The sequence below is a fragment of the Haemorhous mexicanus genome, chromosome 2 (genome assembly GCF_027477595.1).
Source record: "Haemorhous mexicanus isolate bHaeMex1 chromosome 2, bHaeMex1.pri, whole genome shotgun sequence".
In the NCBI taxonomy this organism is placed as follows: domain Eukaryota; kingdom Metazoa; phylum Chordata; class Aves; order Passeriformes; family Fringillidae; genus Haemorhous; species Haemorhous mexicanus.
Window position 1 is genome coordinate 4328379 of NC_082342.1, and position 27114 is coordinate 4355492.

Consider the following 27114-nt stretch of genomic DNA (forward strand, 5'->3'; position numbering starts at 1 on the left):
CAGGAAGCAGGGGATTACAGCAGGTCGAGGTGAGGCAGAGGTGTGTGGGTGACTCATGAAGGACACAGCTCGTGCTGGGGATGCTGCTCACCCACCTGGGAAGCAGCTGCAAGTGCACAGGGTCTGTGACCTCTGCTATTCCTGTGCTGCCTCCGGGACTGGTGAGCCAGATTCTTCCAAACAGAGGTCCTGTGGAGAGTCATGGACAGCTGACAAGGGTGAGGGGTTTTCTTGAAGTGTTGCTGATGCACAATCTACAAAGCCCCATCAGCCTGGCTTCCTGCTGGTCCCTACTGCACTGCTAAGCCATCATTTTCCCCCTGGTTCCCATCCAAGGGCAGAGCCTGCTGAGGTGCACAGGGGTTGCCCAGGAAAATTGGAATGCAGGAAGGAGACGTGGACAGGAGCTATCCCAAGGCTGTCCCAAAGCTGTTGGTGCCAATTGCCAACCAAAATGGAGCACAGGTGAGGAACAGAGAGGCTGATTCGAGAGGAAGGGCTGGAGTGCAAACACAGGGCAATAGCTCAGGTGGGAGCTGCTGTCTGTTCAGGGGGCTGACAAAGGGCTCCCTTAGTGAGCACACAGCTCCTGTGCTACTGCAGTGGAGCCTGGCATGGGATCACCCCACTGAAGCTCTGCATAGTCCAGCTGGAAAAGAGCCCAGACATGAGAGAGTTTTTCATGAAGAGTTTTGCTGCTGACCAAACCAGCCCCGGTTTGATGCAGAAGTCTCTTTTGGAAAATTGTAACCTTTTCCTCTACTGCTGTTGCATTATTTTCGAAGTATGATGCAACCCTCATACACAAAATAAAGTCTAGCTTATAAGCATTTTTGTTCATATGTACAAACCCCAGTAAAAAAAGTTGAACACAATATATACACTGGGAAATATAATCCTGGAATACGTGTCAATAACATGATTGTTCTGCAAAATAATCCTGCCCACGTTTCCCTTCAGAGATCTCTTCCTCTTCAGGCGAGGTGTGTCAGCATTGGAGATGTTGGTTTGACTTGCCCTGGTCTCATTCTCCTCACAGGGCTCTGGGAAGGGACTCAGGTCCATGTCCTCATCCGTGTCGTGGTAGCAGCCGTCGAAAGCCATCGCTTGCACTGCGTCCATGCTGTACATTCCTGAAGCCTGGCAACAAAGGAGAGTTACTAGCAGGAGCCATTGTGGCAAATCATAAATGAATAAACCAGAAGATAAAGAAAGCTCTCCCCTCAGTGTTGAGCATGTGGAGAACAGAGCTGTCCACACAGTGTGGCTCTCTGTGGGGCCTGCCCCCCTGAGCGGGACATGAACAGGGAAATGTCATCAAATGTCATAAAACACACTTGGCTGCCTGATCATTGCCAGCTGCTAGCTGGCAATTCCTGCCTCAGCTTCTGAAATAGAGGAATCTAACTCTCTCCTGTAGGTCTGTGTTGCTGGAGTTGTGGGAAATTACTTCAAACATTTCTGGGAGTAAGTTTTTGATGAGATTATCCAATCATGTGAGCAACATATGCGTTCTTTCTGTGCTCCTGCCCCCATGATATTCCAGCAAATGAGTTTACAGTGGGGATATTCTTCAAGCAAAGGTTTTAAGTGAGAGCTTCACAGAAAGCAGATGTTTAACTTGTGACTATTTCTGCTTCAGGCACACTTTTCTAAAAATTACCTTGTCATTCACCTAGTCTTGGAACAAAAAAATATCCAGGAAACAGGGAGGAATATCATATGAGGGCATGCTGAGGTCTATTTCAGAAACAGGAGAAATACCTTGATTGATAGGCATTTGAAAATAGAAGGAAGGTTATATTCCTCTGAGGGGCAAAAAAGGGGGCAAAAAAATATCCCTAACCTCTGCCACAAGGGAAGGGAGAGAAAGCACAGACATTTCAGGATCTCAGAGAGGAGGACACTTTGTCTCCCTTCACCCAAGTGAAAAAAAAAGTGAGATCCAGAGTGGAGACAGAGATTGTTACTGTTTGTTATCACAGTGGTGTACCAGGACTACTCTGTGGCTTGCATGATGCTTTCAGAAGGCAACAAAACACAGAGGGTTGTACCTTGCCCCTTTTTTTGAGTTGTTTTCTCTCTTCAATTGTGGTGAGATAGTTCACCGCTGCATACTCGATGACTGACAGGAAGACAAAAAGGAAGCTGATCCATAAATACACATCCACAGCCTTTATGTAAGACACTTGAGGCATTGAGGCACTTACTCCTGTCATGATGGTGGACATTGTCAGCACTGTAGTTATACCTGCCAGAGAGAAAAGAGAGGTTATCACAGTTCTGGCCAGCTGGTTCTGTTTAGCTCATCACCACTGCTTGGACAGCAGAGCTTTGTGAGGGAGTGTGATTGACACCTCCTTTAACTCCCTCACACAGGCTCTGAGAAGTGGAGTGAACCATGAAGGACCCATCACACACAATACTGAGAGCACTAAATCATCTCTCTGCTCAGAATGGTCCCTGAGCAGCATAAGGAACACATTTCTGTGGCAGCTTTGGGCACTGCCACACACAGGTGAAAGCTGGGGTCATTCTTCACTTCCCAGAGCCAGGTCTGCCACTGAGTATTTTCTTGTCCAGAAAAATCACGAAAGAATCATTTTCCCTCCCAACCCTTTCTCAAACTGTACTTCTTGAGAACAAATATCAGCCTCTAAGTCCCTGTCATAACTCCACAGCTCTCTGAAAACAACCTAGCATAAAAATGCTACAGCCACTGAAACTAAGAAAAAATTATCATTTGCCTCAGTGTGACCAGAATTTCTCCTTCATCTTTTCAATCTCTGCTCTTACATCAGTGTTCATCTCATTTTGGTTTGCTCTAGCTCAGGGAAAAAAAAAACAACACCTAACTCAGGCTCTGCTTTTAAAGAAATCAGTGTAACTCTGGAAGTGAAATCTTGACATCTGTGAGACTGCACTGTCAGCTGCAGCCCTTCTCCAGTTCTACACCAGTTTAAGTCCAGCGGAACATACAAGAATTTTCCCCCTACCTCTCTGCAGCTTTTTTAGTTTGAAGGATGGAGCTTGAAATACACCATATAAGAGGAAATCAATTTATTTAATGTGCATATACTCTAGGCCAAGGAGCTAGGCTTATTAAACTTTGTTGTTAAGGTTTCCTATAAATTATGTATGATTATGCTAATGAAATGTGCTTTATTCATGGAACTCCTGATGCATAACCTTCTGCAGAAATCCATACATAAAAAACATGATCAGCAAAACCATCTTGACAACATTCAAAATTGCCTATTGAGAATTAAAAAGTAATTTTTAAAGATGAAGTCAAATTTCTTCTAAATAAAAGGAATTCATAGATGCATTAATAAAAGTAGGTAGGAGGTACCATAATTTGTTTACAGATTAACAAAGAGATTTATATCTCATGTATTAATAGCTTTAGACTGTGCCAACAGAAAGGGATCTGAGTGGCTACAGTCCTATTTTCTTCTAGATTGATAAAGTTACAGAGAAAAATGAGGGCTTTTTGTCTTGTCTAAGAAATAAGGCAACGTACAGTTGGCTTCTGGGACCAGCATCAGTGAGAAGAAAGAACAGGAGCTTCTTTATCTTAACCTGGCAGTTGCAGGACTCAGGTGCATTATGGTTGGATCAGATATCTTTACAAATTCCCATCAGATCTTCAGGGATCCTAATTTTTGAAAAAATGTACTCACTCCAAAGCCATCAGCATTATATTCACAACAAACACAGCCTCAGAGTGGCATCCAATGATACACCAGTGAGGGAAAAATCCCAAACTTCTATAAAAAAGGTCCTCTTCTCCTGAGCTGCGGTGTTCAGAACTTACTTTTTGGCTTCCACAGAAGATTGTGTGCCTTGCACAGCTAAGACACCAAGCAAACATCTCTAAGGTGTCCCACAGTGAAAGGCTTTGCCACAAAGGCAACCATTTCCAAGTTGGTAGGAAGATAGTGAATGTTTCTTGAGAAAAAGAAGAGCTGCAGAGTTTTTCCATAGATTGGCCTACACCTAATGATCCATGGATTTGGGGAGGGATCTGACTGCCTGTTCCTACCTGTCACTTTGCTGGCAGGGAAGGAAAACCCAGGTTTTGCAATTAAGTAAAATTCTATCAGGAAATCTGCAGAATCATCCCTTTTTGCTTTTGTGGTGAGTGAGCTGTTTCCAAAAATAGCAAAGCCAGCATGAACAAACATCCCCTTTCCAAATGTAGAGACTGACTACAGGTAATGACAACAGAGGTAATAACAGTGTTGTTCAGGCAATTATCTGGTATTTTTGCTCATGTCCTGGGTAAATAAGCTAAGGTAACTCCAAACCCTCCCCTCTCGATTCTATGCCTCCCAAAGAACAGACAGCAAAGATTTACCTAATGACACCCTGGCAGGAACAGCTCTTCTATCGATCCAAAAGGAAACCCAAGACAGCATCACCATCAGCATGGCTGGGAAATAGGATTGTAGCACAAAAAAGAAAATATGTCTGCGGAGTGCAAAGTTGATAAAAAGTCGGTTGTACCAACCTATAGGGGCAAAACAGGGAGAGGAACAGGTTGGGGGAGAAGAGAAGAGAGCTGTGTTATTTGTGAGCTCTGTTTGCTGGCCCCTCCTTCTGACAGGAGTGGTGCATCCACAGCAGGAGCAGAAAATGCCTCAGAAATCTTTCCAACACCTTAGTTTTACACAGTGCTTTTACAAATTGTCCATCCTCCCTCACTTATGAGAGTATGTCTAAAACACTCTGTTATAACTGAGGTTGGGAAATTGAAAAAAATCAAATCGACTTGAAGTGAAACTGCCAGGAGAATACAGACAGGATACAATTGTTCAGTGATGCCAACACCCTGCCTTCTCTGAATTACCTGACAAGAAGCAGCCCTTCCTTCCTGGTGGTTTTTTTTTTTTTGTTTTTTTTTTGTGGCGGGAGCTGCCTGCCTGCCGGCCCAGCGCTCACTTTAGAGGACAGGGTGCCATCTAGTGAATTTGGGGCGTGCTCTGCCTGTGCAGCACTGCATCCGTGCTGTACCTCCTGCCACGGCAGTGAAACCAGGTTTCAGGGAGGTAAAAAGGCAGAAGTGGGTGGCTGCACAGCATCTCTGCCTGTCCAGGACAGACAGAGGCATCTGTGAGCCTGTGCTGGAGCAGTCCTGCCATCACAACGAGTGACTCTATACAGAAGAACACATCAAAATGAACCCCAAATAATATTAAATGTTCTATTGTGGTTTTAGTTATGGAGAAGGTTTTTTACTTTAAAGATTATTGTCTCTAAAATGGATTTAAATTGTTGCTCCTCTGAAGGTCTGGGAACTCCAAAAGCCTGAACACCACATGTGTTGTTCACTGAGATTCACAGGAAATGATATGCAGAACCTGAAATGCAGAAAGCTGCTTTGTGGGAATGATGACTCTCATTAGAGTGGTGCTGTTTGTTCTCCACCATCATTTACTCGGAGGGTAAATTTGCTTCCAACAAGAAACAAAAAACCAAGAGAAAGCAGAACCTCCTGAACAAAACAAAACCTCAAAGCCAAAGACAAGTGTAAGCCCAAAAAGGACAGCATTCTGATTACCAGATAGGCTACAATCATTATTCAGGTACTTCCCAGTGGTCTCTAGGACTTAAAAAAAGTCTTTGCTTCCACCTTTATGCTGCTGAATAATCTCACCATCAGGACCTCTGCATGTTAAGTGTAACTTTTTACACTCTGCAAAGTTAAAGATGCTCTGAGGTGCTGCAGAGCCCTGGCTGCAGGGCCATTGTGAGGGTGCCCTGCTGTGAACAAGGCTCTATTTGCTTGCCTTGAGTGTTTTTTGATGAGAATAGCAAGGCAGAAAGAAGCCAGCTGAGCTCCTGGGACCCAGTCTGGTGGAAAATATCCCAGTCTCCTTCTGGCAACAAGGACAAATTTGATGCAGCTCTCAGCAAGGCACAGTTATCATAGCAGGGTATCCACATGACAGTGGCTCTTGAAAGATGGAGCTCTGTTCTTAGCTCACACAGGAGCAGGAGATAAGGGTGAAAAACCTTATCAAGCTGTGAATTCCTCACTGCTTAGGCTGCATCATAATTTAAACTGAGATTTCAGCATTCAGTAGCAGCCACCACAAATTTGGCTGGCCTTCTTTTGAAAACAAAAAGAAAATAACCTGTAAATCAAATACACTAAATAAATATATCTGCTGCTTTCTTTAAAGGCTTTTTCCAAAGACTTGTGCACTTCATCATATTAAGTGGAGTAATTTCTCTTTATTCATCTGTTTTGATATAAAGGGCAATAACCAAACTGAAATGAATTGACTCAGACTTTAAAGTACAATAGCAAGAGTGCTGTTTTCTTTGGTTAAAAACCTATGGTTAGATTACTTACATAAAGAAGTGTTTCAAAATTTATAATTTCATGTAAAATACAAGGAAAACAAACCCTCACCCTGCATGAAATCAAGCAATGAACACCTAAAGCCTTGTGCAGTTTACCAGAAAGTATAGAGCAAGATCTACAGGGAGAAATAAAAACCTGTCTGAGGCAGATTAACCTGAATTTAAACTATGTTGCACTGACAAAAAGGAATTTTTTCCCTGCAACTTTATGTATAAACAGGGAAAATTAAGCAAATCATGAATTAGACCTGACTATTAGACAGGTAATAGTCTCATATGAAAATCCTCCAGTTAGCAGACTTTTAGTGATGTTACACAGCTCCAAAAGTGAGGATACTTCAGCCAGTAAAACACACTGGAATTCTTCTTGTTTGCTTTCTAGTATCTGATCCTTTAGGATTTCCATTTTCAAGCTTTTCTGTATAGCAGGACATAAAGATTCCTGTAAATTCAATACTCCAGTGGCTTTCAGAGAAGCACCATGATTTTGCAAGAGCTCAGAACAGCACATTTTTAGTGATTGTGCTTGGTTTTTTTTTTCAGGTTCTTGGTGCCAGATATGAAGCTACAAGTATTATTATGGCCTTTTTTTCCCTAAAATAAAGTTTTATACTGGTAATGCAAAGAGAGCCAAGGCCCCAGACTGACAAGACCTCATTTGAACTGATCTCTCAGCAGCCACTGAGAGATCAGTTCAAATTTATTAGCAAATAATTTGAATGTGAAAGACATTCTGCATGATTTTATCCTGTGCTTCTCTCTTTTGAGGAGAGGGGCTTACTATACCAGTACTGCTGTAAAAAGCAAGTCCACTGGAAGCACTGAATTCCTCAATGAAGAACTGGGAGAGGGAGATGTGCTCATCTGTGCTCAGGGACTTGTTGCCATGTTTCCAGTACAACATCAGATCATCTTCATTGTATGCATCTGTGAGAGAGCAGAAACTGAAGTTATAAAGTTACTAAAGTTAATCACTCCCTCTTTCCTTTCTTAGGGAGAGGAGGCCACTCAAGCAATCTGGGAAAACCCCAAAGAGACATTTTTTCACAGCAGTTTGTCAGCTGGCATGGAAAAAGTTTGCCAAGAGCATGTTCCATCTTGTTCCAAGTGCAGCTCAGCCCTGTGCCCTGCCAGCAGCTTACAGCTGAGGCAGGGGTGAAAAAGCAGATGTTTCACAGCAACACAAGCACCCATTTTCATTTTTCCAAGAAGTCAAATATTGACATTTTATTTTACTTTTAATCTGCACATCTTTTTTCTCAGAGAAAAAAATCTCATGCTTTTTGACAGATTTTTAGATTTAGGCCTTGGAATAAATAGCCACTGGGAATAAAGCAGGGTGCATCATGGTTTTTCCACTCAAAGTTCACTGAGGTCTGGAAAGACCCCAAGTTGCTTACAGTTCAATATGTACATGCTGAAGGGTTCAGGTGACACATCAAAGTAAGTGAAAGAGGTATTATGCACAAGATGGAGTGCTGGTAAGAATGCACGTGTGAAGAACAATTAGGAATTAAACTTACAGCTTTCCAGTTCTAAAGAACAGTTCTGTGTGTCCAGAGGAAACCTACTGAAATCCATGAAGCACATAGCAGAAACTGTTATTCTGCAGGAAAGAAGAGAAAAGCAGAAATAAAATGAATAATTTCACACTTAGCTGTGCACACATCTTAGTACCAATCTGCTGTTGAGAATCCTATTGATTGAGGTTTTCTGCCTTTTAGATGCTTCTAAAATAGCCTAAACATGGTGAAATAAAGTTAAATCAGTGAGAGATCATCTTTTTTTTTTAAATCAACATAAATAGTCTTTATTATTAAATACATTACCTTTGATTTTTAAACCCTATATTTGGCCTGATCCTTCATTAGCCTTTCACACATTTTAGTTTGAAGGTTTACAATTACAAAGATTAATAAAGAGAATTCACATTTCTTGACTTGATTTCTCATAGACTGAAGTAGATAATATTACAGATTAGAGCAAATATTATTCCAAGGGATGTTTTCCCAGCTAGAATGATTATAATATTTAATTGTAAAAAGAGATTAGCTGCAATTTCTGGAAGCTTAGTCTGCTCTTCAATGAAATGCTTTATATTGTAAAAAGCTTAAGGAAATCTAGGCAAAGCCTATTTCCCATTCCACCTGCTTTTTCACAAAAGTTTGAGAGGACAAATACCCCTTAGTACTTAATAAAGAACAAAAAAAATTGAACTTGCTAGGGGCAGAAAATTAAATATGGTAAATATTGCCAAATTTCCCTTTCCTGTCACAGCTTGCATGCCATTTGATGGTTAAGTTCAATTTTTCAGTTTTGCTCAAATGGAATCCCACAGGAATTTCGGTGAGGGTTACACAAGTGCCCTTTGAAAACCTGTGCTCAGTAACCACTCTGTAGCTGATTTTTTACAAATATAAGACTTTACTGGCTTGAAATGAGATCCCAAGAGTAGGACATGCATATGACTTCCAGCTGTGGATGTTGTTTCCATCCTTCAGCTATTGGCTAAAGGACATGGGGAACAAGAGGAAAAGAAAGTCTGTTTTAGCAACAGATCTGAATTTTGGTTTCACTTTGCTTCAATAAAATCCTGGATGCCAGGCACTAAAGGAAAGCTGTGAAATTTGCAGATTTATTTCATGTAAGTATTTGGAATTTAATTTACTTGCTACATATAAAACTGGCAATACAAGAAAGGGTGTTTCAAGGCACATCTAAGGAACAATTCCCACTTCTCACTTGGAGAATCACTCATACAAGCCTTAGTGGAGGGATATAGTTCCTCTGATCCCTCCTTCTCAAGAATTATGGAAATTAATACAGCAATAAAAAGCACACTTCACCTCATTGTTCCTTACTGTCAGTGTGACTCTTGAACATACACTACTTATAAGTGGTGTACAGTTGTTGTGAGGATTTCTGCATGTCCTCATGACAGAGGAGATGAATTCATTAATTGTTGCAACAATTATTACACGGCCACAACCTCAAATGCTTCCATAAATCTTCAAACTGTCTAGATTGGATGAAATATCACTTCTGTGCTCACAGCTAATTAGTACCAAGCTGAATTTCTGCAATGCACAGGCCTCAGATCCCTTACCCTAGAGGGAAAATAACTCCATTAAAACTATTTCTGCCACATCATCCAAATCTCCTTCATATAGCAAAGCAGTAACATACAGAGGGAAGGGAGACACATTAATGACCTTGCTATTCCAGTTCTGGAATTGCTGTTTCACTTTCCAGTTCCTTTCAGTCCCACAACACTGGTGGTATCAGCACCAAAAATCTGCTCTCTGGGCCTATGTAGAGCCCAGGTTTGTATCACTGGCATGTTAACTGGTAAGCCAGGGTGAAAATAGCTGAGACAGTTTCAAAAGACTCAGAAAAAAGAATAAAACAACGAAAACTATGTTTTTTCTTTCTTAATAATTTTGGGCTTTACTGTACTCGGTAGCAATACTGCTAGAGCCGCTGGCAAGGAATTAACACTTGTTAACTCTCTTGACAGGAAACAATATCTGAATGATAGAAAAAATACATTTTCAATCCTCAATTTATTTTCCCACTGGCACACCAGTTTCCCATGATGTGCTGCCAGGGGATTAATGCCAGCCCAGTATGAGAATCTTATAATTACTTGCAAATGTTTCCAGTCATTTCAATTACAGCCAATACATGACAGTTTCAGCCATGGATGTTCTTAGGGAAGGGTATTTCCTCACCTCAGACTGAAGAGGACGTTGCCATCGGGGTACACTCGGAGCATGATGTTTTCCACAGTTGTATCATGGATAAAAGATCTCTTGGAGTGCACAAAAAACACATCAGGCACCCAGATCTTTTTTATCAGCCGTCCATCAAAAGTCATACTTTTGTTTTTGTTGCTACGGAATGAGAGCCTCTCATCCTTCCAGTAGTGTCTGAGATATAAAGTCATTGTGAAGTCCTTTGTTTTATTAAAAATAAAAGGAGACAATACTTGTTTTTAGTCATGTGCAATAGAAAACACTACAAATTACATATGCAAAGGATCAATTTCTTCTCTGCACATTATCTGAAAGATCCTCAATAAGAGGAACCAAGCACTACTCAATGAGTTTGATTTTGAATATTGATGATATTTTTGTCTTGTCCCTGGTGTCTGAGGCTAAGACTTCATTTATCCTTAGATAAAACTTCTACATATTTCAGTGGTCTTCTGGATTGGGCCAGTTGTGCAGTGATAAAGAAGCTTTAAACCAGACAAGGATAAATGAAAAAAAATGTTTCCTCTGGAAATCTTCACAACCTTCTCCAAGAATGGACTATGGTTCCTTTAAGGTTCCTTTACAAAGGGATTAATTGGAGTTCTTCATGAGCACTAGGTCAATTTTTAAAATCCACAAATCTGTTCATTATGTACAAATATTGTATAGGGGCTGAATTAATACATTTATTAATTAAATGCATCAAAAAGAAACAATTCAATGAATATCATAAGAGTAAGCAGTTAGATTTTACAATAATTACAATAACTATACTATTCTTTTAATATAAAATGTTATTACAGATATTTTATGATCCTATTTAGAGAAACATCACGACTGCAAATATTCATGTGGGAAGAGATGGAGAGGATGCTGCAAAGCCAGTGTAAGCTTCTGCACAGCCTGACTGCTCTGTGTTCACCAATATAAATTTTGCATTATTAGGCAGACACCATTTATTTCAGTAGAACAATTGCTTCTGGTAAGAATACTGTGAAGAGAGTTAGATCTTCCCCTGTAATATGATTTTATGGCCCTGTAATAGGATTTTATGTCTCGAGTAGGTTTGTAAAGAAGTGCAGGAGCTCATACTGACAATATTAGTGACAATTTGGGCTGAAGAATGAACAGTCTGCATTCCAGTACCACAGGCCCTAACTGCAGTGTCTCCTCTCCAGGACCATTTCTGGAACTGATGTTTCTCTTTCCATTTGTTATGATCACAGCTCCACCCATGCCACAATGGCATGGGATATGGAATACTCAGATTTGCATAGGCAAAAGAAGCAAAGGACATGAAGCCTCATCATGCAATGGAGCAGTCAAACCAGAGCACTGCTCACTCCGAGCTGTTCCTCCGTCCCAGGGAGAAATTGAACACTTACTAGTTTAAATGCATGCCTCAAGGCAAGGATGTGCTCTTTAGAGTCTGCTTTCTCTAACCACATTATTCTGTATCATCCATCTGGATGTTTCTGAACCCCCTGTATTTTTACTGAAACCTTTATTCCAGTTCTGCTCACCATGTCAACTTCAGATATGCTGTCAATGCTCTCCACCTGCACATCAATGCCCACAGGTATTGGCGACCCTGCATGGGAACAGGAAGAGGCATGAGGAGCAAAAATCCTTATTTTTAAAGGGAAGACTGCAACACCAGCAGGATACAGAGAGTACTCTATCCCAGAATTTACTGCAGTCTCTCCCCCTTAAATCGCTGAATGATAAAAGGCAACAAAGTAAAACCTGAAGCTAAGCAGTTGTGAAAATAAGCACAAGAAAAATTACAGCCAAATATTAAATGATTTCCACTCTTTTCAGTGTGAAATATCAAGAATGAAGGATCTAGTTCTATGTGGGTTATGTCATCCCACTAATTGATTAATCACTTCCTGACAGGAGAGGAAGAGAGGAGCATGCATATATGCACATACACACCACCACCCCAAGAATATTCTGCTTTTGGCATGAAAATCATTAGTAATTATTGTACATGGGATTCCAAACACTTTTGTCAAAAATAGCCAGCTAAAATATTTTTAAAGTACACATTTCAAATAACCAGTTAAAAACATGAATACAGGGAAGTCTGAACAGCAACAGCTTTTCTAACTTGTCTTTCTCTTGTCTTTTCCTTTTAGCCCTGTCAAGCCAAAATAGTCCAGGAACATCACTCTTGTGATAACCAGCCACAATACTGTGTCCCTTTTTGGAATTATCCTTAAAATAGCAGCCTTCGAGGATTACACAGATGCCTCCAGTTCTTACCAGTAAGGATCTTGAACTATTTTAGAGGTATTTTTAAATCTGGCTCTGTAATCTCTTGATTTTACTTGTCTTTTTTAATGGGTAGTCTGTCCCTGCATGGAACAGATGAAGATGCATTGTGCATGGGTAAGCAAGGTGAGATGTGCTCAGAGTTTGCAGGGCACACCAGAAAGTATTTAGGTACTGACAAGAGCTGGGCTCTTTGGCTCAGAAATCATGTCTCTCTCTGAGAGGAATGCCTCCCTCAGCCTCTTGGCCAAAGCCCAAAATAAGATTTGGGGCTCTAGAGAGCAAACTTTGTTAGTAAAACACCAGGCAGCACTTGGAAAAATGCTGCTTCTTCTGGAGAATAGAGACAGGAAAAGACAGCTGCTCCAGAGGCTGATGCACAATAGTATCAATAAATATATTCAGCCAGACTCCTTCATACCAAACAATGGAAGTTTTTATACCTCTCCTAAAGTAGTTTTGCCCACTTCTTGCTTTGTGTTGATCACAACACCAAAATAGTTTATTTACGCTAAATACCAGCTTGTACCAAGCACTGGTACAAAAGTGTCTGGTTGTAATCTGAATCATCCTTTCTGTATTCCACTGAAATCTTGTAAACTAAAAACAGGCTTAGCCAAAGTAGAAGTCATTGTGGAATTTATACCTGATGTGAGCATCATTCACAAAAGGCATTCACACATCATTTAAATGCAAGCAGCAATTTATACTGAATTATGTGGGTGGAACAGGAGGAAAGGGGGAGCAGCTCTCAATGTCAAGAAAGGTTTTACCTGTTCCTGAGTCAAGGACAAATCTAAAGCAAATAAAGTTAAATATCTCCCATCAACATTCTTCAGGCATCAAGGAGCTAAGCACAAATCATATCTCAGAATCAGACATCTGACTTTCCAAGCCATGTGTCATGTGTAGTGAGGAAAAGGCTTAGTGACTGCTGCTCCAAGTGTGATGATAGCAGTTCGAGTATTTTTTGGAATTTCAAAATTACAGACAATTTCTTACCCAAACAAACATTATTCCAGCATGGGCAAAATTTCCATCAACAATTCAGCTCCTCTGAGCAGATACAAAGGAACTGATCACAGAACTAGAAATCAGTGGCAGCTTATGGTTATGTTGGTTGCATGCACACAAACCAAAGTGACACTTTTCTCTAAATACATACAGAGACACCTGATTCTTTGAAAGGACAGCCTGTACTGCACTGGGAACTACTGTAAAAATATGTTGGTGATGACAATGAATAGCATAAAAGAAATCAAAACCTATGGCCAGGAGAAATACCGTGAACAATTCTAAAGTGAATTGAATTAAAAGGGAAGTGTTACAATTAAATTTGTTCCTGATTAGGCAGAAATACAAGACGTGTGAAACTGACTGCTTGAGAAGAGATTCCTCTTCTCTGTCTGAAGAAAGACAAAGATGCTTAGTGAGGAAACACTGCCCAGTCTAGCATTCACCACAGAGAATTATAAAAGCCCATCCCCTACCCCAGCCCTGATCCATTACTAACAGATCAGAGCAGCTGCAAATATTTCCTTCCTATTCTGACTCTACTTTGGCAACAAATGTAAGTAGATAATAAAGAGAGTAAAGACTGCACAGATGATCACTGTGCTGTTCAATTTTCTCATCTGGAGCACTTCTATATCGTTGTCACTAACAAACCCAACAAGATACCTACTGGCCTCAGTCTGGTCTAATCCTTCATGGTTTTTGGAAACATTTGTGTGTGTGTGATTAAAAATCACCTTCACTAGAAACAAGGATAATTAGCTATTGGGAACAGGCTGCTAGGAACTGTAATTTCTTCATCCCTTGGATTTGTTTTGTCACAAGAGGATGTTTTTATAAAAAAACATAATTACAGTAAGATTTGAAATGGTTCCTAAACCAGCCAAAATAGGAAAGCAATTTATCTACCTCTGTGTCTGCACCACAGCTTTCTCCCTGCTAGACTGAGAATTTCAATCTCTGGCTGACCATCAGACAACAGCATCAAATTCCCTTTAAAAAAAAGCAACCAGGGTAAAGCTGTGGTTTTTATTTCCCAGTTTGACAAAACTGGGGATGGTAGAGAGGATTTTGTTATTAAATTGAGCAGCTTCAGTTGCTTCTAGAGGGTCACTACAAATCATTATTTTAGAGGGATTAGTGATTTTCACAATGGAGACTCCACAGATTTTCAGGATAATTACTCCTCAGCAGAAAAAAAAGCATTGTTTTCAGACAGGTTTAACTTCATGCAAGCCATTTCCAGTCTTTTATTTTAAAGGTTTAAGCATAGCAAAAGAATTCCTTGATGATCATGAAATTTTATTAATAGATAATACACCAGGCAAATTCTGTAATACCCTTTCTAGAAGGGATATTATGTAAAAAGGCTATCCTTTTAGCATTTTTAGGATCAATTTCCACAGTGATAACGACTGCTTTAGTGAATGCTATAATATTTTTATAATAGCCAGACCGTTGGGCACAAAACAGATTGCACCTGAAGGTCTATGGGATAAATATTGAATTTAGAAACAAGTGAACCCAGTTGGCTTTGTAAGAGTATATGCTGGGAAAAAAAAGGAAGGTCTAGAAAAATCTGCCATTAGGAGATAGAGATCAGGGGAGAATTAAGATCTATAGGTAGACTTTGTTCTAAAAAAGAGGAAGAAAACTGGACAGAAATGTAATGACAGGAACAGGAGAATTACAGGCAACAGTATTTTCATCTTGTTACTACTGTATTTATTTCTTATTTATGAAAGAAACTAAGGTGGCCTGGTATGAGCAGTAACCAGCTCTTGGAATGGAAGATAATAGCAGTGTGAAAGAAAAAATCCAGTGGAAGACTATTACTGGTCTTTCAAATAATCAATATATTTCCCCTCCCCCCTCTCCTGGACCCCCAGCTATTCATTCCAGTAAGAGATAATAAAAAGCCATTCCACTTTCACCCATGTGAGTCTTCACTGCAGGGGGAAGATGTTTTTCATCTTTCAGGGAGAGCTGTGGTGCAAAAAAGAAAAGATCTTGGTGGCAAAGAGCTGTTAGAATTGCAGCACTTTCTGAACATACACTGGGCCATATTTTCTTTCCTGCCCCCTCCTTTACCTTCATATGAATGTAAATGTTACTAATTTATTTTGAAGAGGGAGGAAGCATAAAGGGGGAGTGATATAATGGGATTTCTGATCCTCTGAAAATTCAGACTGAAGATTATGTTTATTTGCAGATAGACATGCAAATTTTCAGGAAAGACTGCTACCTCTTGATTAGCCAAATGCTGCTAAATTATTTTCATCATTTCCAATACTTGCTTATGTTATTATCTTCTATATTGGTTGAAAAATAAGAGATCACCAATTTTAAAACTTTAACACAATTTTACAACTTTAACTAACACACAATTTTAAAACTTTAACTAACACACTACACTTGTAGTGTAGGAAACTACCTGGTCCTTAAGACACAATGTAAAAGGAAAAACAATATATATATATATATATATATATATATATATATATATATATATATATATATATATATAAAACCAATAAATATACATATATACACACATGCATCTGTTACTTCGACCAGTACTATGAAATAAGATAGTTCAGAAAGTAAAAGTATATAGATAAATAGATGTATAATAGGGGAAAAAACAGTAGATTTAAAGCACTTCTAAGGATTTGCTCTAAGACGTCTCTCAACGTGGAGTTTTGGCTGCTATGGCAGCCTGCATGGTGGCACTCAGATCTGAGCTGTTAAAATTCAGGATATGCTGAGGAGTCTCATTCATTGGCTGTGTTCACCCTTTCTTGCTGAGTTTTAAAACTTGGGGATAAGCAAGAAGTGCTGGCAGCATATTTTCATTTCTGACTTTTTCTCCAATCCCAGTTTAAGCTGCCTTCTCACTTCCAAATCATACAGGACCATGACATTACACAGAAGGCAACAATCAAACATCAACCACAAGAAAAAAATTAGGAAAGGAAAAAAACACCACCAACAACTCAAGAGCCTGGCTTTGGGAGTAAATACAATGCAACAATGTCAAGTTTAGATTTTTAAAGCTTGGGTGCACTGAATTGTTGGTTTGCCTCACTTATCCTCACTGTATAATGAACTGCAAAGTTACATTTTTGAAGAGTAGGATCAGCTTGCCAGCAGTTGCTGGTTTTGCTTCATCTCAATGCTCTGTGTTTCTCTAGCTTTGATATCTAATCTGCTACTAAACACACAATGTCAGGACTAAATTTTAAAATTTATGGTCAGAGAGTCAAATTCTGATTGTGCAGCTGCAGTGGCACTGCAATCAACAGAAGAATGCCAAAATTTAAATGGCACCAGAGCTGTGTTCATTTGGTCAAAAAATGGATCTCTTACCTCCACAATTATTTCCGGTAACACTGCAGCCAGTAGCATCAGTGTCCAACAGTTCTACATTTATTTCCCCCACGTTTTTTCCTGTGCATGTTTGCTCAGCTGACAAATCAAATTCAGTATGTGCTCCCTCTGTTTTTCCTTTGTACAACTTAACTGTAGGAACTAAAATTTCTGGGTTCTGTGGTCTGCTCATTTACATTGCATGTGTGGGGCTAAATGAAGTCAAGCAAGGCAGACTTAGATTTAAGAGTTCCCTGAACTAATCTGAGGAATCTGCAGCAGCATGAATTTTATTGCTACCTTTTCTCCTAAACTGGTGCAAAGGGTGATTGACCTTCTCAGGCAAAGGGGCACAGTGGAGCCAGATTAACAAAATCTGTCATTCCAACTCCCTGACATACCAAGAAAATCACAATGGGGTATAGGAGAAGGGAAAAAGCCTGTCCCTCTTCTAAAGGTAAAGAATAAATACTTTTTAAAATAAAAAAGGTAAAGAATAAATACTCATTTTTCATCCAGCCTTCCTGATCTGTTTTTTTTACTGTTGTAAACTGATGCATGGTGCTGAGCTGTATAAATCATGTGATGTGGCACGTGACAGATACAAGCCCCTCATGAGTCACAGTCATGAGTCACAGAGATGCTTCATTAAATTTGATGAAAATAAACCTAACATTTCACCTGTGGTAACTGCACAAAGCCACAGTGCTGTAAGTCTCAGTGCAGTTCAAAGTTATGTTGTAACTGCTGTGGCAGTGACTGTAGCAGTGATATCTCTAATTTCTCCCTCTCCTCTGGGTAAGTCTCCTCCTGCTGCACAATCATCACTATTCTTCAGAGAAACCCACACCCCATGTCTGCTGTCATAAAATAATCCTGAGGATGTTATTCAGAGTCATGTTTCTGTAGAGAAATTTGTCTGATGAGGTCACAATTGTGTGTTAAATCTCTGCTACTGCCTTATGAATGCCAAACCGCTCCTTACTACTGCAACACCACTGAAATCAATGGTAAAACAGGAACTCTGGAGTAGAAATTTGGGATTGACACTCATTTCACTGGGACTTTTTTCACTTTGTGTTGTAAAAATGCCAGTGGATCTGTTTTAGTCTAAGAGAGATTCACATTCGACATCTTAAGAGAGTTCTGAAAATTTGGAGGTGTGTGAAGAAAAAGGTGCTTCCCATGCCACTATGGCATGTGGGTGACAGAGGAGAAGCAGAGCTGAGACACTCTCCAGCTGAAAGCTATTTCTGAAAGACAGGAGTACAGCTGAAATCACAGCCAGGGCAATGTGATGAGTGAGAGGCCTGTGCAGTGAAGTCAGTGGAAAAACTACAGCTGGCTTCAAGAGGAACTGAATGGGCTCTGTGACGAGTCATCTACAAAAAAAGGACAAGGAGAAAAAGCCTGGGTGTGAAAAATCCTCACTGCCCGTGGAAAATTACAACTGCCAGATCACAGGGTATGTTCTCAAAGCTGCTTTTATGTACATCATCAATACTGTTTTCTGGCATGATCCAGTGATAAAGGACATCCCAAACCACTGTCTGCTTTCATGGATATGCTACCTTCTTTCTGAGGTGACACTCAAAAATTTAAATTCCTTGCAAGGTAACAGGAAGATGTCCGGATTAACAGATATTAGACAAGAGGAAATCTGAATTTCTGTTGCCAAGAAACAGACTGTATCTCAACTATTGTTCAAAACCAGGCAAGGTTTTTGCTGTCTGACAAGACATCATTTCTATGGTAACAAGAAACCCTTTCCCATTCTCCCAGTGCATCCGAAGATGCTTTCCTTACCCATTCTCCCTCTTGGCATGATCAGCAGGCCCCAGATGCCAGCAGCTGGTGTCAACAAGAGCAGCTCCCCAGACCTCAGCTTCCCTCCCAAATCTGTGTTTGTCTACACAAGTGATTATTGGTCCCCATGTATTTTATTTTGGCCTCATAATCCAGAGGAGTTCAGTCTAATTTTCATGAATCATGAAGAGGGAAGTGGTGACGCAAAGGCTCAGACAAAGCTTATTAGTGGGGCAGCTTTCTCATTTTCCCTTCCATGAAGGAGAGTCAAAATTGAATCCAAACTGTGAACATCCCATTGAATACTCCCTTGATCCAGATGCAATTTAGTTAAATGAACAAATAATCATCATAGTGCCCAACAAGACAGAAACAATATCATAATAACCTGAAGGCCTGTGGGTACTTGTTTTTGTTTTAATTTTGTTTTTAATTTTGTACACAGCAAACAGATTTAGGAACCGATGGATCATTTCAATCTCTCAAAACAAATCTGATGACTAAATAATTTGCTAATTGCTACTAGACTGTGCAGTTTACAGGGATACCTTAATCACTGATCTCAAAGAACCTTATTCTAACATTATTTTTTACTTAGTTCTGTAAAGCAGACAACTTGAGCAGTTTCTCCTATTGATACACTAAACACAGAGAAGGCCCTTGTCTTTGACTACTTCTATATTTCTTTATTTCCTGAAGTACAACAACTGAGGTGTGCTGCCATTAAGTCTGCCATTCCATTTGAAACGACAAAATTGAAGTAAACTTCCAGAGAGAGGATAAACTCTTACCCAGCCCAGTGCAGGCATGTGCTGCTTACCTCCAAATCCAGGTCTCAGTGCAAAGTCATGGTCCTCTATGTGAAGAAGCTGCTCAGATTTGAGTGGTCGGACCTTCGTGCTGTCAAGTTTCCTCATTTTAATTTCTCGTTTGCTATGTTTAAAGATAAAAATTTTTAAAAAGTGAAATACTTAATTTATTTCTGCTGCCCTGACATTCATAGTGCTAGTCAAATGAAATAGGGACCTGGGAATACTGGACAGCTGAATCTGGAATGTTAAGGGTAACAACTGTGCTAATAAAACTGGAGAAAGATATATTGGGAAGGGTTGGGAAATGAGGTATGAGGGTGCCCAGGTCCATGAAGAACACCAAGTATTCATAAGAAGTCCCAGGAAGAACTATTAGATCCTCTGCTGTTCTCCTCAGAGATTGTAGCTATCATTATACAAGAGAAAAGAACTGTTTAAAATTATTATCCACATAAACACTTGCAAATCAAACTTGGAAATAACACCACATATCCATGGTTTAACCACTTCATACATTATCCACACTACAGAGACAATTATTCCTTTTTTTTTAAAAATGTGGGGTTTTTTTCCTAGAAGCTCAAATGAGTCTATGATTTTTTGTAGAAGGACTGAGAAAGGATGATCCTGGATCCAGGGACTTGCAGGGGGACTGGCTTTAAGTGGAAAGAGAATAGGCTTAGATTTGATATCAGGAAGAAATTCTTTCCTGAGAGGGTGGTGAGGCACAGGTTGCCCAGAGAAGCTGAATGTGGATGCCCATCCCTGGAAGTATTCAAGGCCAGGTTGGATGGGGTTTTGAGAAACCTGGTCTAGTGGAAAGTGTCCCTGCCCATGGCAGGGGGGTTGGAATGAGATGATCTCATGATTTTATGTTCTACTGTACACATTAGGAACACCTTTATCACAGAAGTGTTCTCATGGTGAGAGCAGTGAAACATGGGAACGTGTTGCTTGGGCAAGTTTTGAGATTCCTTTCACTCAGGCTATTTCAGAATAGGTCAGACATTTATTTGCAGGAATGACTTGAATACAGCTGCTTTGCCACAGGCAAAGGACTCTCCCTAGACACAATTTCTTTCACGCCTTCTGTGATTTTCTGGGACTTTGCTGCAAGCAGCTCTAGTTATTACTTTTGACTGAACGATACAAATGTGTTCTGAAGATTGGCCTTGTAGTCAAACACTGCTTAAGGCAAGGTATGGAATACCTTAGGATAAGGTGTATGCCTCTATGTACTTATTTTTGTCCTCCCTCTCGCTTTTTTCTTAATAAAGAAGCCCAAGAAATTACTTCTACGTTACAGGAATGATGAGGTGGCTGCTGGGCCACTCAGAATTGCTGGGCTTGAACAAATTCATTTACCTTAGTATTCTTGAATGTCTCTGGCAGTGCTGTCTGAATCAAATTACCAGGTCAATCAGACGGTCCATGAGGCATTTCAAATACAGACTTTAGTTTTCTGAGTATGAAAATCATGTGGATGGTGAAATGCAAGCCCACGCTTCAGAGAATTAAAATCACCACAGATCAAGCCTACATCAGGGTAGAATGGGCAGCAGAACTGAACAGCTGCAATGTTCTACATGAGGAAATTCTGCTGCCTGGGATCCAGGAGAGGAGAAAATGATGAATTATGTTCAGAATGCCATGGCACAGCTAATACAGCTGGGAAGTATGAGGTTATTTGTCATCTGATGTGTCAAGGAAAATGCCTGTTTGATGCTCCAAGGATTTCACTGGAGGAAGCAGGCTGGAACTGATTCGTCTATTACAACTTCTCACTAGAAGCAAGTCTGTGACTAAGGAAGACTTTCCCTGGACAAGAGAGGCAAAACATAAGCTACCAGGGCAGGAATCCTCTACTTAATAAGCCACTGGGAAAGGATCTTATGGGGTTTTAAAGCACAAAGCTATTTGGAAGGAACATGGCCTGCTAACTGCTCAAGGTAATGAGCTTAAGCATGCTGAACAGATTCTTACACTCCTGCAAAGTATTTGGAAGCCTATGGAAGTAGCTATCATGCATTGCAGAGGTCATCAAAAAGGGATAAAAGCCCCTGAAGTGGGAAATCACTTTGCTGATAAAGCAGCAAGAGGGGTTGCAGAAAAGGGCATTCTTGCAGTGGTACCAGAGAAAGAAATAGATTTGTTGGAGTTTACTCCAAAATACAATCACAGGGATCATAAATTAATTAAGTTTTTTAAGGCTGTGATCAAAGAAACAGGGTGGGCTGCTATCCCAGCAGCACAGGTTGTAGTTCCACCTCTGCTCCTTCGAGAAATAGCCCAGCAGGAGCATGAGAGTACCCAATGGGGAACAGAAAATCCTTTAAAACATCTGAAGAAAGTAGTAATAGGGAGAAGAATTATTGATATTGTACAATCTATACCAAGCAACTGTGAAACCTCTATACCAAGCAAGTGTGAAAACAACCCTGACACAAGCAAGAGTTGTGTTAGGGGTAACAAAGACAGGAGATCTCCCGGGAAATTATTGGCAAATAAATTTTGCTGAGATGCCACACAAGGAGGGATGGAAATAAACACTGGTACTGGTGGATCCCTTCAGTGGATGGCCTAAAGCTTACCCCTGTCACACCAACACAGCAAAGGAAGCAGTGAAAGCTTTGCTCAATCATGTCATTCCAAAGTTTGGGGTTCCTTTGGGAATGCCATTAGATAAAAGAACACATTCTGTTGCGACGGTAGTTGGGGAAATTAGCAGGATTCTGAGACTTGTGGCAACCACATATTCTCTGAACAGAGAGAGACATAGTTCTCCCAGGATTTTCCTGGGAAGCTATGAGAAGCTGCGGGAAACTTAGAGAGAAGAATTCCAACAATTATTATCTCTCTTTTTGTAACCATTGTTTATAGATATGATTCTCCTGAGTATGCTATTCATAGCTCACCAATAGTGTGAGAGAAGATTCCTAAAGGCCAATCAGGTCTTAGGTCCACCATTGTTTCTATAAGAACTGTAGATTTCTAACAATAAGATGTCTTTTAATGCCTTCTGATGATGGAATCTCTGTATCACCTTTGGCTGTCCCCAATACCCCTTTGGTGATATGGGACTTACATGGGACCTGCACACACCATACAGGCCCCAGGTGAGTAGCAAAGTTGAATGTATGAATGGAACCCTCAAAACCCAGATTTGTAAGATTTGTCAAGAGACATCCAGGACACAGCTTCAAGCCTTGCCTACAACTTTGCTGAGAGCCTGCATACAGCCAAGGCAGAGAGATAGCACAAGTCCCTATGAGATTACATGGCAGGTCATATCAGGTTCCACATGTCCCAAGGGAAATTCACAGGAAAGGTAAAACTGATTTGTGGAAGGACTTAATTGCTCTGAGTTCCATCTTGCAGAAGCTCCAGAGATTTGTTGTGTTATCCAGGCCAATAGGATTGGACACACCTGCTCACCAGTTCCAGCCCAGAGATTGGGTCTATACCAAGTGGTGGGACAGTGACTCCTTGCAAGCCAAGTGAAAGGGACCATTCCAAGTTTTACTGACCACCCTCACTGTGGTCAAGGTTGCTGGCAAAGGACTGTGGATCCACTACTTCAGAGTGAAGGAAGCTCCCGCTCCCAAAACCATTAAGACAGAGACTGGTAAAAATCAGGAGGATGTGATTTAAACTGTTTTTTACATGTCTGTTGTCTGCCCAACTGGTAACCATGATTCAGAAGACAGATGCACCTAAGGACAGGAAATCTCTCTTCACCTAGCTGCAGTAGTAGTTACAAAGAGAACCCTGGTATTGGTGTAGGTCTGGGCAATAAAAAGTTATTGGTCTCAGTGAGGCATATGCTCAAGAAACTACTGCTTCCACTCATAGCTGTGCTTCCCACAGCTGTACTTCAGGCAAGGGCTTATATTATGTAAATTAAATGGCAATCTATAATTGCATTCCAAAAGAGGTCATAAAAAGCACTTGAACTGTTTCAGATCACATAGGGAATTCATTCCTGTTGGTATTTCTATATTAAATAATTGGGAGCACTAACTTTTTGGCTGAATACTATTGCATGGACCTTGGCATTTGCCAGAGATATCAAAGAGCAGTTAATCACTGCCTACAAAACCAAAGCAGCTAATTCAGAATTAATTGACAATGGACAAAGACATGTCAGGCTTTTAAAGACAAATTTAGCTGCTCCTACCTAGCCTTGAAAACCATTAGTGAATGAAAGGCTAAAGGTGTGCTCAAGGGGCCTTAGATCATTTTTGGTTAAAGCATTTAATCACTTAAGGTCATCAGTGTAGCTCCATAAACCAATGGCATGAGTGGTTCATGCCCCATCTGGTTGTCTTTAACTTACCAGGCTATCCAAAGTTTATGCTGGTTCAAGGAGGAATCAGACAAGTTCATGGAAAACAAATCCACTGAATAGCACTAAATCTACAGAAATTACATCCAACACAGGATGTTGCTGGAGGAAATTTGGTGACTTGGTACAGCTGTGAATATTAGGGGGAAATATCTTATATGCCCTGTCCTTATTCATCCAAGGCTGTGCTTGCAAGCCCTTTTTATAAACTCAGTATAGTACAGGGATCCCTGGAAAGATCCTGCTTGGCTGTTCTTCTGTTTTAGAGCTCTGCTAATAATATGGTAAAACTTCTTGTAGGAAACTAGAGAAAGGGCTTTTTCCCCTACCATCCTTTCATATTCAGAATTAAACTAGGTAAGTTTATGAGAAGAATACTGTTAAGGTGCCTTTTGTGAAAAGAATATGCTGGATGTCATGGCCATAAGTTTCTTTCCAGTGTTGTGTCCCGAAGATACTCTGGCTACTACTAAATCAAAGGTATCCAAAAGGTAGAAGTTACAGAAATCTTCTTCCAAGGGGAGTCTGTGGGGTAATCCAGCAGTGTGACCTCTTAAATGTTTAAATACATTCATCAAGCCTTGAAGCCCAGATAAATGAAATAATCTAAATTGCACAGTTCTCTCTCACATACATGAAAATGCATTTCTAATTGTTCAGTAACATCAGCAATATGTACTAAGGAAAAACCTAATATTTTGACAATCAAGTGTTTTGTTCTTTGCTGTAGGAAATGGACTATGAGAATAATCGCTTTCTCATGTACTTTTGGTTAATGCTTTAAAATCTTCTTTACAGGAGAATGCAGACAAACAGCTTTGGAGGGAGAATTGGGTTACTCTATTAAAACAGTGGAACTTGTAGGTTAAGTAACATTTTCACATGGGATTCTTTTTGAAAGGCCACCCATTTAACCAAGGCCATCTGTCAGCTGTGTCCCTAATAACTCTAGTGCTGGCTGAAAGATTGTTCCCCAGAAAGAAAAAGATGCTGGTGGAAAGTCAGATGCAATGTACTGGAGGATAATGCAGCCTTTAGAACAAAAGCAGAGAATGAAACAAAGAGAAATTAAACACATTTGGATCCTTTGCAGAGAAAAGCTGATTTGCTGCTGTTAAGCTTTGGGATCCTCTGTGGCTCAGATTTTGCAGTCTTCTTCCCTGTTCAAAATCACCAGGACCTTGGAAATGAGGATGTGGGATGCCAAAGGTTGCCTTGTACAAAGAAAACTGCCACACCAGGCAGCAGCAGATGGATTCCTCCTCGTCCCTCTTCTTCCTTTCTGATAACACACTTGTGCCTGTCTCACAGGATTGTCACGTGGATTCATCTGCATGTGCCAGTAAAGATCTGTGACAATGCAGAGGACACTGTGCTAACACTGGTGTTGCAAGAGGATTGTCATCAGGATGCCACAAAATTTCCTGTCTCCTACCACCCAGGCTCCCCTCCTGCTTTGTGATTTTTTGTGTCAATGATGGAGCAACTGCTTTCAGCTAAGGCAGAACAGGATAAATGCAAACAACAGCAGCATATGCTCCCCTCTTACCACAGACAAAAGTGTAGCATCTGAGCTTAAAATAGACCTCCCTTGCCACTACCACAACCAAGGTATTTTATTCTGTTTCCATTTGATTCTTAAGTGCTTCCTGAGACTGGCAAAGCACCAGATGAAATCTTATGTTGATACTGGGGCTAGTTCTGTTTATTTTCCTTTGTTATTACAAATAATTGTGCACCAGCACTCAGACTGTTTGAAACAGCCTGCAGAATAGCCATTCTTTTCATGAAGAAAAGAACCGGCTTGCACCAAACTTGGACCCATAACTTTGAACAGAAACCCAGAAGTCCTGAGTGACACAGCACCTCTGGGCACCTCTGTTGTGTCATCTCTTACCTTGCATTGCTAAACAGGATTTTATCAAGACTTGGAGGGTTCCAGAGATATTTCACTGCTGGATGATTGCATGAGAAGTGATACAGGATGTTAACAGCTGTACACCTGCTGCAAAGCATGCAATTTGAGGGGGAAAAAAAACAGCTTAAACACATCAGAGGAGTCTAGTTATGTTACTTTTCTTCCAAATGCGATATTGTACAAATAAACTATGACCTCCCAAGAAAGAGGAATTTTTCTTGCATTATCACTGGCAGCAATTGGTCTGTTCACACAGTATTAGATTAATCTAGAAACAGGTTGAGAGATCTCACATGGCAGATGTGAGTTGCCTTCCTGGGGGAAAGCACTGACACTTTGCCCAGAAATATACAGGTAAAAACCTCTCAATCATTAATAATTTTCAACCAGCTACTTGATTGAAAGGCCAAGAACGAGGTCTAAAAGCATTAAATATATTCCAGAAAGGGAACACGCTCCCTCATCACTACAAATAAGGTGCAATTCACCTCATTTACTGCCATAAAAAAGTCTTCTGTAGCTTTATAGCGTAGCTACTCTGCTGTTTAGGTAATGGAAGTCACTTTGTAACACTGGCATAGGACTTTGGAAGGTATTTCTGCTCCTTGTGATGGGAGTTAGAGGGCAAGAATACTTGTAACATCACAGCAATAATATGGTAGCCTTGTATCACACCAGGTAAAAGAGCTGTGTGTGGGTGTGAGTGGGTACATAACTGCGTATTTATAAGACATTCATAAAATCACAATGTGAAAGGTCTGGTTATGAAAAATTAATTAATACTTCACCATTTCTGCTTTGGGAACATCCTGTCAATACTATGCAAACTATAAACCCAGAAACTGGAAAAACAGTACAGTGAACAAAAGGGGTGTGCTGAATGGTGGCTGACAGCATGGAGTCTGCCAGTTGAACAGAGACAGATAAAGTCTAATTCTTACCTGTTATGTTTTCTTGAGAATGACATTTGTTGCCGGCGATGAAGACGGTGATGCTGACTGTGAGAACTGTGTAGTACTGCTGTTGGCCATAGGCAGGTGAGGAACAGAAGTTTCATGACCAGGACCATCTCTTCCAAAAGAGAAATGCACCTGATCACCCAATCCACCTTGCTGACTTGTTATTTGTTAGTGTTTTTACCCTTTAGAAACAGCATAGCAGACAAAAGATGCACATGAAGCAAGGCATCCCTGAAGAGAGAAGACCGGGGCATCCCAGTTCTGATGTCCTCGCCGAGTTCCCCTCGTATTTTGGCAAATCATAAATATTCCCTCAGCTCTACATCCCTGCAGCATCTGCTGTCCAACCAGAAGCACCTTGTTTTCAGCACTGTGGTAGGTAGGGCAGTTTGCTTGGCCAGGCTGTTTTCCTCTGATCCATTGCTGCCTCTCTTTCAGCAAAGGCGCGGTTTTAAATTCTCCATCACCCGCTCAGTAACCTCTTCAA

General features: G+C 40.5%; 1 protein-coding gene across 1 annotated transcript; it reads right to left on the reverse strand.

Moving 5' to 3' along the window:
• Positions 1 to 27114, reverse strand: GABRR3 (gamma-aminobutyric acid type A receptor subunit rho3). The gene is made up of 9 exons (XM_059840337.1): positions 26610 to 27114; positions 19414 to 19526; positions 11651 to 11718; positions 10104 to 10327; positions 7896 to 7978; positions 7159 to 7299; positions 4361 to 4513; positions 2055 to 2251; positions 1 to 1140 (listed from the first exon to the last, which is right to left on the reverse strand). The coding sequence occupies exons 1-9, from the start codon at positions 26735 to 26737 to the stop codon at positions 838 to 840; spliced, it is 1410 nt and encodes a 469-aa protein (XP_059696320.1). The 5' UTR covers positions 26738 to 27114; the 3' UTR covers positions 1 to 837.

Excerpts from the sequence above, each read along its gene's own strand:
- GABRR3 (XM_059840337.1), bottom strand. The coding sequence starts at position 26,737 with ATGGTCCTGGTCATGAAACTTCTGTTCCTCACCTGCCTATGGCCAACA. Across the intron at positions 7,300-7,895 it reads TTCTTTAGAACTGGAAAGCT|ATGCATACAATGAAGATGAT; the intron begins GTAAGTTTAATT and ends GCTCTCTCACAG. Across the intron at positions 2,252-4,360 it reads TCCTGCCAGGGTGTCATTAG|GTATAACTACAGTGCTGACA; the intron begins GTAAATCTTTGC and ends TCTCTCTGGCAG.